The following is a 12,968-nucleotide window of genomic DNA, read 5'->3' on the forward strand; positions in this document are numbered from 1 at the left end:
TTTATGATCTGGGACTATAAATGAACAATTAAATTCAATAGTCCCTCCTGCTTTCCCTTTGGGGAAGGATCTGATCTTTGGCATTCAATATTGGTCTGCTGTAGAACCTACCATATGAGATCCTGGACGGTTTTTTTTTAGAGTGTGTCGATTTGTTCCACAATGCAGCAAAAGACTGAACACTCTAAGATTTCTATCAGTTATTTACTTTTTCACGTAATTACAGGAAATCTCTTTCAAATCTTGGCAACTTCATGGACACAGCCATGTTGTTTTGTTCATAGAAGTAGAGAAAATATTTGTCATTACTTTTCCACAAGTATTTTGACTTCTGAGTTTACCCTACAGTCTTTGAATTCTCTTTTGAACTCTTCATCCAAGTAGGAACGTGCCTGACCCTGCTTAGCTTCCAGAGCCAGAAAACTACAGCCAGGCACTGGCACTATTCTTTTCCCACTTACCTTTCTCTCCTCAGCCCTTTCCCAGCAGTAACATCCCTGAAACTCTTGCTCCTCTTGCAGACATGCTGAGCCACACAGATGCTGCATCTGTAACTCAAGTTTCAGGATCTGAGATCCAAGAGGAATTTTCCTAAGACTGAAATGCCCAGAAAGCCTCCCGAAGCTGAATCACCAGAAATGTCATATATACATTTGCAATGATGGGAGAATGACTAGATGACACATTTGTTTTAATTCAGGAGATGGCAGTTTCTCTACTGGCACATTCTGTCTTTCCTCTTTGCCACTGCGGAGATCAACCGAAACCCCCAACTTCTATCCAATCTCACTCTTGGGTATGACGTATATGATACCTATTATGATATAAGGATGACCTATGAGGCCACAACAGACCTTCTCTCAATTGGGCAAGCAAATATTCCCAACTACAGCTGTGGAAGAAGGAGCAATCTGTTGACAGTGATTGAAGGGGTGGATTCTGATACTTCTAAGCAGATTTCAATCCTGTCAAGCATCTACAAGATCCCACAGGTATGACTCAAGGAAGGCTGATTCGGGGGAAATTCTCACATTGGTCCAAGTCAAAAGGGGCATGGAAAAGATTGACGTTCCTTTCTGCTTAAGGAAGGACAGAGGTGCAAGCAGATAGTAGTAGAATAGGAATTATGTATCTCCCTCGGATCTTCCCCAAACCCAGGGTCCTCCTATGCTCAGTGCTGGTTCTTGAGGTGCTACCAAAGAAGGCTTTTCCTGTTCAGTTCTCCTGCCCCATTCGCAGGAACTCCGTCTCCTGCCATGAGGCAACCTCCCATCTTCATGGACTCCCAGAACTGGATGGGGCTATTGCCCTTCGGAAGGTTCTTAACTTCTAAGAAATCCACAGAAAGCAATTTCCTAAAGTAATTAAGAGAGGAAGAAGGCAAACCCAGTGCCTCTTTGAAAAGCGCCAAACCGCAGTTTAGGGTCCCCTCAGGTCCCAGAACTCTCCTCGCTGGAGATTGCTATCAATGTAAAGTCACAGGTTTGAACCAACCCATGAATCAGTCAGTTGACCTTAGATAGTATAACTTTTTTATTTCTGTGAATGAGCACACACATGTACCCAGACCCATGGATGCATGTAGGTGGAAATCTGTTTAAAAATGCATGAAAATAAAAACAGGAATGATGTGATTTAATAAGAGGAACTCTTGGCAGTACTCTAGTAAAAGTATACTTCAGTGGAAAGCTTCTTTTTAAATAATCAGAGAGAAGAATGGGAATGAGATACTCTGTGTGTAAGGGAAGAGAAACTAAAGCTTTCTTTTCCCTTCCTTTGCTCCTCCTGCTTCCCTCTTCCTATACTAGAAGGAAAGGGGGCTTAACCTGGAGAGCTTCCAAGGTGCCAAAATGCATATCTCATCTGGAGGCATCTTCCTGTCTCTCTTCCCTTCTTGCCCACCTCTCTGGGCATCCCCTTCTCTTTGCTTCATTAGGTCAGTTACGGTTTTGTTTCTGAAGGTCTGAATGATAAAACTCAGTTCCCATTCATCTACCGGATGGTGCCCAGAGAAGAACATCTCTACCAGGTGATTGCCAAATTACTCCTGCATTTTGGATGGAATTGGGTTGGCCTCATTGCTCCAGATACTGACAATGGAGGAAGGTTCATGAGGACGTTGACTCCAATCCTAAACAGGAATGCAATTTGCGCCGCCTTCTCCCTTATGATCTCAGGACTGACAATGGAGGCTGACATTTTGCCCCTGGAAATATTTAATATGTGGAACAATGTCAGTGTCTTAATTTATTATGGGGAGATACGTTTGTTCTACAGTACAATGAAAAGGTTACACGATAGAGTGGTAAAATATAATGTACCCACTGGGGGCAAGATCTGGATCACAACAGCCTTGTGGGACCTCCAATTGTACTTGTCTTATGAGGTTATGTCTTCTGGGCAAATCCATGGCTTTTTTTCTTTTGTACTTGATCAGCATAAAAAGGCAAAAAATGTTGATTTTCGAGCATTTTTCCATGATATGGAACAGTTTAGAAAGAAGGCTTTTATATGTCCACATTTAAAGCACCGATTATCTGTCAAAGGGAGGATTAGGTGCAAGGAGAGCATTCTGGAGACTCCACCAGAAGAGTTTATTGGAACCACTCTGTCCCTGGACAGGAACAGTATTTACAATCTTGTCCAGGCTGTAGCACGTACCGTCGATGCAGGAAGTTCTAGCAGATCCCGAAGGATGAGAACTGGCAGTAAGAAGAGACTGAGACCATCAGGGATTCAACCATGGCAGGTATGGCTTTCCCATGAGAGAACTCTCTGCTGAACATGGCAGCCAATTCTTGATGTCTAATCCAAGTGCTGAGGTAAGTCTGGATGTCCTGGTGGGGTGATGCTTTCGAGATCAACTGTTGGTGTCTCCTGGGCCGGATCTATAGATCATTAAGACAAATTATTCATATTTACAATGCAGAATACATGCTCAAACTCATCCTCCTGTGGCTTCTTCCCTTTCTGATGCTCCTTCCCAGACAGTATTTACATTCCTACGTTCAGAGAACTGGGACTGTGGCTAGGTATGATGAATTTCAAAGTTGCACAGATCTCTTTTTCACTTGTTGGATGCAGGACATCTTACAATCATTGCGATATTGTCATAAAGGGACTGAAACTAATGAAAACAGAATAACATTGGTTTGGTTGATGAGATTGGCATGTGACATGAACTGGAGCAGGTGTTTCCAACCTTTTTCTGTATGTGAACCATTACATCGTCACTTAAACTGAGACCCACCACAGACGTCAGAGACTGATGCCTCTGAATGTCTCCTCTTAGATGGTGGCAGTGGGATCCCAAAGTCAATTAAATTCATTTTTTTGAAATAAATGAAATGCCTGAAATTTCAGCAAAAATGTCAAAATCACAGCATTTCAGCAAAAATTTCAAAATCACATAAGATACTGAGTGAAATCATTTTGTATGTTGTAAATTTTAGATTTTAGACTTTGGACTGAATGATCTTCCAACCAGCCCTGAAGTGCCATCTAGGTCTGTACAACTAGATTAAAACTATCCATTTTCTTTTAACTTTTCTATTAGAACATGTATGCAGTGTCTGATGGCTCCAACTTAACCTAGGATGTATAAAGACCAGGGGTTTGCCAATATTCAATTTGAAGGTTAAATTCATATTTGATTGAATGTTCGAATCAAACTTCCAGATTGACTCCAGTGGCTCTGAACTGATGTGTTCAGCCGATGATTCTGTGCACATATAGAAATATTTTTCCCTATGATCCTGTCTGGATCAAAGAAAGAGACATGAGATCAACCAAGCTGTTTCTCCTTTCAGTTGTTCCTCTTCCTCATGAAGAGACCACAAGACAGTGATCTTGAGTGGGAGGGGGGAAACCGGGAGACAGGAGAATTCACCAACTTTGCTCCAGCAATACAGGGAACCCGTCAAAGGACACTAAGTTTGTGCACTTCCCTTGCTAATTGTTTTTCGAAACTGCCTACTAACTGTTTTAAAGAAGTTAGACATTTCTAGAATGACAAGGTTGGAAAGACCAGGTGAGTTGCTTTCAGTCCTCAATATAAGAATATGAAGTTCTATTTTTATAATCTTTAAGATCTTAAAATAAACAGCAAAGTAAGATGAGGTTTTGGCTGTAGAAAGTTTTAAGGGCTCAGAAGACATTAGAGTTTTGGACTTTGAGTATTAAGACTTTGAAATTATTTTTTTAAAATATAAGTATGTGTGTGGGAAAGAAAAATTGTTTTTGAGATTGGAGTTATAAGACCTAGCAACTTATAATAGCATTTAGACACATCTTTGAAGAGCTGCATAGAGATCTGCGTCATGAAATGTCAGCTGTTGTGTCTTCTTGAGAAAGGTTTCTTCTCAAGCGAAGATGTTACAGAATGAGATATGCAGCAAAATTTACTTGAGGAAAATATGAACGAGGCTGTGAACCAGAATCTGTCATCAGATATAGAGAGAAAACTGGATGAGGTTTTAAAAATCAAGAAGAAAATAAAAATGATAATCCCAGAGAACAATTGGAATACTTTTCTTTCGCTGGATTTACAGTTTAAAGTGCTAAAGGAATTTGTGACAAGGATCAACGGTCATATGAATGGATTACAGAGAAAGGCTGCCCTGTATGGGGAAAAAAAGGACTACAAAGTCGGTTTATTTCACCAGGGATAAAATGGGATATATTGTTATTCTGGGTGGATCTTTCTGGATTTATTGATATCTTCATTAGAAAAATGTGATGTACTGGATTTGCTTACATTTAATATGATGTAAGAGTCTTTTCCCCTATAGTTACTTTACAGAAACCTAATTTTACAGTACTTAAACTGACTTTGCATTTAACTGGTTCTCTTTATTCAAAATAAGGAAGTTTGGAGAATTTGTCTTTTTAAAGGAGAAATGATTTCTTTTTCTATCTTAAATGTTAGTCTTTTGTTTATATTAGGATACTGGGATTACTTTAAATTCATGAAATGGAGCTGCGCTAATAGTTTAGAGTGGAGATCGGGAAAGTGAGTTTGAAAGGGATAAGTTGTTATTTGCAATGTTGTGTATCAGAACTTGTCTTTCGCAAAGGAGAAATGGTCTCTGTCATGTTAAATTTAGAGTTTTTTATTTGTTTATATTAGGATATTGGGACCATTTTATGCCTTTTAAATGGGATTTTGTTATACAGTAGTTAAGGGTTGAGATGTGGAATGTTGAGTTTATAAATGTTAATGAAAGTTGAAATCTTAGAGTTTTGTTTGGATCTTTTGCTGGTCACTGCGCTGAAGGACGTTACATATTTGATTTGAATATTATTAAGAAATGGATTATGGGATGACGAGTTTTATATTTGTTCGCTAAAAGGAGTTGAAAAGTTCAGGGACTTGTTCATACTTGCCATGATGAGGGTGGGAAGTTGCTTTCTTAAGAGGGCAGCGGGTTTTTTTTACTTTTTTACTTTTTTTCTTGCATTTCTTCTCTTTTTTTCTTCTAGTTTGTACTATCTTTCATTGTTTTATTCAACACTTTTAATAACATTATTTCAAGGATAAAAGATATCCACATTGCTTTCCTCTTTCTGGAAACTGTTCTTTTCTCTGTTGTTTTAGCTCCACTCTTTCCTAGGAGATGCCCACTTCTACAATACTTCCATGGACGGAATATATCTGGATGAGAAAGGGGAGCTGAAAGGCAAATTTGATCTTGTGAAGTGGGTGGCATTTCCCAATGAGTCCATACGTGCCACGAAGTTTGGGAAAGTAAACCAATGTTCGGGGTCCTCTGAGATGGATTTCACCCTCAGCCAGGATGGAGGGTCCAAGCAGTTTGAGGAGGTGGGTGCTACGGGTTCATCTCCCTTGGCTTCTAGTCAAATAAATTCCAATTCCTGCCTGTTCCAAAGGATGTAGATATGGGAGGGATGTCCCCTATTTTTCTGAAAATCAGGTTGTGTCTTTCCTGACACTTAAGTCTCTGTTTGTAGCCTTCCAGTCTAAGAAGGGAACAGAAAAGGATGCTAAACCTGTAACGGCCTTCCCAACACCCACTGCCAGTCCTTCCAGCATGTCCTTTGATTCAGGGAGTAACACTTATGTCTGGGTTCACACATGGCACTAGGCCATGATGTGTGTCTTTCCTTTGGGCTTTGTGCTCCCAGGGAATTCTGCTTCATTTACAAGATTTTGTCTTCTATAGAACAAAATTCTACCCTCCTTACTAAATTTCTCTGATCTCTTGGAAAACCATCTAAGCTTGCAACTCCTGCAATGATCAAGTCAATCACGAGGAAGAGCTGCCATTCTGCATAGTTCTGTACAGAACCATTTCTAATCTTGAGATTCAGAGATAGAGAAGGAAGGGAAAGAGAAAACCTGAGATGGAAATAATGTGAAAATATTCATTGCTTATACCAAGGGTAGAAGGGAACAAATTATTCCTAGAACCCTGGAGTTTGAAGGGGCCTTTGAATAGATTTATATTTCTTACTTCTGGGTTTTATACCCAGCCACCGGCTTTCCTCCTCTGTTTCACACACTTCCTCATCAAAACCCGCCTTGAATATCTAACCCACTTGGGTTCATTTTCTCCTTTTTGCTAGGCCCTCCCTCCCTCCAGGTGTACTGGAAGGTGCTCCCCTGGACAAGCCAAGGTGGTCCTGGAAGGAAAGCCCCTTTGCTGCTACGGCTGTTCCTTGTGTGCAGAAGGGACCATCTCCACTCAGGAAGGCAGGTGTCTCCAGAAGAAGGAGCAGGACTTTGTGAACTGCACTCAGGATCCTATTCACTAAGGATATTCTGGGTTTTTTTCAAATCCTGGCCACAGGATTTCTAGTCCTTCTCTCACCTAAGCAATTTTCCGGGTCTGCTTATCTACCAAGATCCTTCATTACACAGATCCAAGCCAGGTCCTATTTCTTCCATACCTTCTCTTCCTAGAAATTCCCAAGTGAAATCCTCCTGAAATGGGAATGCCAAAGATTGGGGTTAGCATTTTCCACAGATCCTCCATGATTCATTATTATTAAATGCAGGATGTACAAAAGCTACCTAAGGAAGAAAAAGGCCCATACAAGGCATACCATTAAAGTCCAATTGGCAATAATGAACACAGCCAAGCAATGGGACTGAAATCAGTCAGAATGTATCACCTCTTTTTCTTCTGAAAGATTACAGAGAATCAAGATATTTGGGCTGCATCCCTTCACAATGACAAGAGAAGTGAGATGTGACCATGTGCTCAAGTGGAAATGCTTTGTGATCTCTCTTCCTTGCGAAGCTGGCCGCAAATTGTAGAAATTTCCTCAGGTCTGCTACTGTCGAAATGTACATTCTGAGGATCAAATAACACAATCAATGTGGAAAGAAATGCTTCGTATAGAAAGATAAGACAAATATCCTAAACCCCCATCTGCTTTCTTTTCAGATTCAGACTATTGCAAGAAATGTCCTGATGATCAGCATCCAGATAAGGCCCAAGATCGATGTATTCCCAAGATCCAAACCTTCCTGTCCTACAAAGAACTTCTGGGGATCACCCTGACTTCCCTCGCCCTATTCTTCTGCTTAATTGCAGCCTTTGTCTTTGTCATCTTCATTAAATTCCTGGAAACTCCTTTAGTCAAAGCCAACAATCAGGATCTCTCCTTTGTCCTGCTCGTCTCCCTCCTCCTTTCCTTCTTGTCCTCCTTCCTTTTCATTGGTCAGCCAGGGACAACCACTTGCCTCCTCCGACAAACTGTCTTTAGCATCATCTTCTCGGTTGCCGTCTCTTCTGTCTTGGCTAAAACAGTCATGGTGGTGCTGGCCTTCTTGGCAACAAAGCCAGGGGGCAAGGCGAGGAGATGGCTGGGGAAGAGCTTGGCCAACTCCATTATTCTTTCTTGTTCTGGTATCCAAGTTGTCATCTGCACATTCTGGCTGGGAACCTCTCCTCCATTTCCTGAGTCTGACATGCAGTCCCAGCCCGGAGAGATCATCCTGCAATGCAACGAAGGCTCTGTCCCCATGTTTTATGGGGCCCTCGGCTACATGGGCTTCCTGGCTGGCATCTGCTTCATGGTGGCTTTCCTGGCCAGGAACCTGCCTGGGGCCTTCAACGAAGCCAAGCTGATCACCTTCAGCATGCTGGTCTTCTGCAGCGTCTGGGTCTCCTTTGTGCCCACCTACCTGAGCACCAAGGGCAAGTACATGGTGGCCGTGCAGGTCTTCTCCATCTTGGCCTCCAGCGCTGGCCTCCTGGGCTGCATCTTCATCCCCAAGTGCTACATTATCATTCTGAGGCCAGATCTAAATACAAAGGAGCAGCTAATGGCAAAAACTGGAGATGGATTGAAAGTGAAGGCTAAATAGCTGCAGTGGACTTACTGCTGGACGTGTGTTAATACAGCCATTTAATGTCTACTAGATATGCATTATTGTACTTGTGGTGGTGGGGAAGTAGATTTGCTCTACATAGTGCTTAAATAATTGTATTTTATATTTGTATTATTTATGTTTTTAAATTGTTTTGCTGTGAACCTCCCAGAGTCCCTCCTTGTGGGGGAGTTGGGTGGTGATATAAATTTGCTATATAAATAAATAAATAAAATAAAGGAATCACTGCTTCACCCTCTGCAAACCATTGTAGCTGCTCCCTTTTTTCCCCAATGAGAGTACAAGGGGACCATAGCAAAGTTTCCACTCCAGCTTTGTGGACTGAAGACTTGCAAGGGTTGCTTTGCCCAAACTCAGCAAACCCTGTCCCATTTGGAGAAGATCCTGGGCAGCCAAGACAAAGGAGATTTTTCAGGCAATTCCACAGGAGCTGAATACAAAGGAGCATCACTCTATAAGAGAGCTCGCTGAGGTTAAGAAAGTTAAGGGACCTTTTCCAACCATGACACATGAAAAGCAGTTGGATGTTTCTGTAGTGGGATGAGAATAACCTTGAGAGATCAGAGGAAGAGCCACAAGCTGGACAATGGTCTGGTAACAGAAATCTGAGTCCAAAGCAGGAATGTAATTGGAAAAACATCTCAGACCTGACCCTCCCTCATTCTCTTTAGGATAAAGGCAAGGAGGGAGGAGGCACATTCACAGTTGCAGGATTCTGTTACCGGAACCCTACAACAAAAGTAGTTTTAGTCTTCATGACTACCTCAAAGGCTGACGGTTTCAATGCCAGGCTTCTTTGGGGAAAAGGCCATTAGCCCTTCTGGTTCCCGTTCTTTGAAAAACAGATTCAAACAGCTCATTGAGGTTCTGCCTTAATGAATTCACTCATAAAAGCAAAAGTTTCGCTCATTCCGTTTCCAAGATTCTGTAACGTAGCTGTTTCTTTCTTGACATTAAAGCTGATTAATGAAACTCTGTGTGAATCCTGCTTCCCTGGTCATGTGCTGCTGTTAAGGCTTTGACACCGAAGCAGGAAACACAATGGGGACGCGGTGGTGTAGTGGCTTAATGATGCTGGAATTGCGGGCCAGAAATGGTTGACACTCTAGTGGTTCGAGCCCAGCTCCGCATGGCGAAGTGAGCTCCTGTCATTCATCCCTATCTCCTGCCCACCCAGCAGTTCAAAGCATACCATCCCCGACTAGATAAATAGGTACTCCCGTTTCGGTGGGGGAAACACTGATGATGCTTTGCGTGGGAGGCAGAAACCGGTTGCTGACCCACCTAGACGCGATTGTAGGAGAAACATGTTGCATCCAACGGAAGATCGGCGGAGAAAGAAAAAGCCCGGATGATCCGACTCCCCTGCAACCGCTGCTGGCCAAGTTTAGTAATTGTAGTAATTGTTGTAATGTAATAATGCAACTGTTAATATGTAATGTTGTACGTTGCCCAGAGTCACTCTGCCGTGCGAGATCAGCAGCTATATAAATATGAAGAAATACATAAATAATAAATAAACTCTTGGGTACATTTCATACACTGCTCTAAAGCATTTTCCAAATATGAAGTGTAAATTTTAAAAATACCTTCTTTCACACACAAAGCATCAGAAAGCCACGTATGTTAGAATCCATAGCCTGGAAGGAGATTGCTGCGTTATATGGAAGAACAAGAAAATGGGGAAACAAATCGTGCTATATTCTGAATGAATGTGATCCAGGGAAATGAAATTATTCTGCTAGTTAACAGAACAGGTGGATGGGAATGAGAAGTGTTGAAAAAATAATTGGGGCATTCAGACTCATGAGCAAATGAGAATGGTGACTATCTGATGAGTAGAGAGTCAGTGGTTAAAAGGATTGAGAGTAAGATGTCATACTTAGTGGACACACCAAAAAATGTTTCCTTAAGCTAGGGTTAGAGGTCAGCATGTTTTCCTGTTTCCAAGTATTCCTAGTGGTGAATATTCGACAGCTCCATTAGAAGGAGCCCATTTCCGTTTGCAATTCTAGCACTCTTCAATCATTATTTTACATTCTTCCAAACTAAAGGGGGTCTCAATCCTTTCCCACTTTGGTGCAGTCTTAGCTCAGTTGCCACTCAGGCTTTGCTCCTCATCTGGTTCCTCCAGGTCAGGAGGCCGAGTCGCGGCCAAGCTCCAGATAACGGTCTTGCCTGGGTTCTAGGCAGGGCTGCTGCTGAGCATCAGGCTGAGCTCCCAGGTGGGTTTCAGGCCAGGTGGAAGCTGCTTCCTGTGGCTGTGCCTTCTTAGGAAAGCTACAGGTGACTGTTCCAGAATGAGGAAGGCGCAAACGACTTGTTGATACCGACTATGAAAGAGAAGAGCCAGGTGGGTGGAGCGGCTAAGGCAGTCCCGCTCTCTAGCCCAAGGCAGGAGCCACGGCAAAGTCTTCTGAATTCATGCCAGGAAAACGGCAGGGGAACGGCAGGGATGCATCTAGGCAGTCGCCAGGACCCAAAATAAAAGAGTGTTGTGCTTTCTGGCAGGGCTCAGCCACACTCAATGCTCAATGCTTTTGCTTTCTATGTGAATAAGTTTTTAAATGCAGAATTATGGGCTTTGGGTGCTTTGACCTGAGCAAGTAAAGAACAACAGGGAAGGAATTCTTCCAATGGAAGTTCAGTCACCTTGTCTTCCCTCCCTCTTCCTCACACACTTCCTCCCATACACACACAGACACACACCCTCCTTCCCCCTTCCTCACATACGTGCATAGGTCCTCCTTCCCTCTTCCTCACACACCCACACACAGGCACACATCCTTCTTCCATCTTCCTCAGAAGTGGCTCCCACTGATGGTTGCAGCATCCCACGGTCACTCAATTGCCATTTGCGGCCTTCCCTGCTGGCTTCCCACAAGCAAAGCCATTGGGGAACCTGGCAGGGAAGGTCACAACTCACTCTGGTAATTCCACCGCCGAATCCACCACCACCCGTGGCCTTCCTGCACTCGCACATGGCCTGAGCTGAGCCCCCCAAGCCTTTCCCCAGGCTCCCCAGCAAGGCTCCCTCACCCCACCCCCTGTGGGACCCCACCCTCCTTATTTTGCACAATGGGGAATACACATCGAAAGGAATGTGCTTGCACCCTCTGTAGTGGCGCTAGCTGCGAGCCGCTTAGGAGGCAAACAAAAGCCTTTCATGTGAAACTGATTACAGTCTTGTCAACTTCAGGCAGCAGCTGCCTCAGGCCCAAGTGTGCTAATCCACTAAGATCACAGAGTTGAGCCTCTTAACTTCCTGTTAGCACTTTTTAGGGATGTGCAGCGCTGTGCTGTGCTGTGGAGAAAAGCAGCTCAGGACAAGATTGCCTGTTTAGGCAATCTCTCCATTCCATGAGGTGAGGGGGAAAGGAAAAAAACAGGTGAGGCACAAAACAACTTGTACTAACTGACTAATGGCAAAGACATGATTAAGGGAGAGACACTGCAAAGGTCATAAATGCATGCATTGGTCATGAAGGTACGTTTTCATCACCGTCATCACTGTGAATGGTTATTGTCTGAGGCAGTCGTTAAACAAGGATCATCTGTAAAATGTTTGACTTCTGTCTATTATATACATCTGCTTTTCCAACAAAAACACTAGCAAAACAAAAAGACATTATACAGAATCAGATGGAAACACATACACCTCTACTCAAAAATCATTCTCAGTGATATTGTGGGGCTACAAAACACCAAGAGAATTTTAACTGCAATCCCAATAACTCATAAGCAAATGACATCACCCGCTGATTGGTGTTTGGGTGTGTATAAAAGTTTACATAGTCCAAATGGCAAATGCACCAGAGTAGTTCATGAACATTAAACCCACAAACAAGATTTCAAACTGAGTCAATAATAAAAGCAATACAAATGTTTGTAAACTAACTAACGAACATACTGATAAAAGCATTAAAGAATAAATTCCTGCTAGAGAGGAGAGAGGAGAGGAGAGAGGAGAGATCTTCACCTGGCATCTAAATACAGGCAATACAGTCACTAAGTGGATTTTCATCAGGAAAGCATTCCATATTCCATGTGGCACAGCATACACCACACTGCTCAATCCAATACTAGGGAGAGGAAGGATTTTCCAGACTATGATCTGGTTCCCCACCAGAATGACCAAGTGACCTAAAGTTATCAATAAGATGCAATATATAGTCCAATATTGCTTTTCTCCGTGCCTTTCCGTATGTCAGCCCTTCAAGGCAGACCAGACTAGGAGTCATGCAGCCCAATATTACTTTTCCTATAAAGCGATAGTAACAGGATCTTGCAAGTCTGAATGTGCTTCCCCTTCCCTTCCTTTGTCTTCATGAGACCTAGGGAGGGTCTCGTCTGAAACATTTTCCCAGATTACCGTTCTGGCCCAGACTCAGATTTCTTTTCTCTGACCATTGTCTTGGTTGTGGCTTTTCCTCCTGTGCCTCAAGGCCAGTCTCTCTCCCCCTCCGATATACCATAAAAAGTCCATCCTTTCCTTGAAAGTAAATTCTATTTGGGGCATCAGTCAATTACCTGTATTCACCCAGCATGGTGCTCTCTGTGTGAGGTTTCTTCTAAGAGAGCATGCCCCCTGCCTGTTCATCTTTCTTCA

At 42.8% G+C, this 12,968-nt stretch overlaps 1 protein-coding gene across 1 annotated transcript; it reads left to right on the forward strand.

Annotated features, from left to right (window-relative positions):
* Positions 1-830: 830 nt before the first annotated feature.
* On the forward strand, positions 831-8,382 carry LOC148214487 (vomeronasal type-2 receptor 26-like). Its single transcript, XM_088151360.1, has 5 exons — positions 831-992; positions 1,937-2,749; positions 5,597-5,821; positions 6,586-6,712; positions 7,410-8,382. The coding sequence occupies exons 1-5, from the start codon at positions 831-833 to the stop codon at positions 8,333-8,335; spliced, it is 2,253 nt and encodes a 750-aa protein (XP_088007486.1). The 3' UTR covers positions 8,336-8,382.
* The last annotated feature ends 4,586 nt before the right edge of the window (positions 8,383-12,968 follow it).

Source organism: Python bivittatus, unplaced genomic scaffold (genome assembly GCF_059951505.1).
Source record: "Python bivittatus isolate LINGU-HERP-01145 unplaced genomic scaffold, Pbiv_v1 ctg000650_np1212, whole genome shotgun sequence".
NCBI lineage: Eukaryota > Metazoa > Chordata > Lepidosauria > Squamata > Pythonidae > Python > Python bivittatus.

Bases quoted from the DNA above. Each gene is read 5' to 3' on its own strand.
- LOC148214487 (XM_088151360.1), top strand. From the start codon at position 831: ATGACCTATGAGGCCACAACAGACCTTCTCTCAATTGGGCAAGCAAAT. The intron at 993-1,936 runs GTATGACTCAAG...TTGCTTCATTAG, and splicing joins GCATCTACAAGATCCCACAG to GTCAGTTACGGTTTTGTTTC. The intron at 2,750-5,596 runs GTATGGCTTTCC...CTGTTGTTTTAG, and splicing joins CAGGGATTCAACCATGGCAG to CTCCACTCTTTCCTAGGAGA.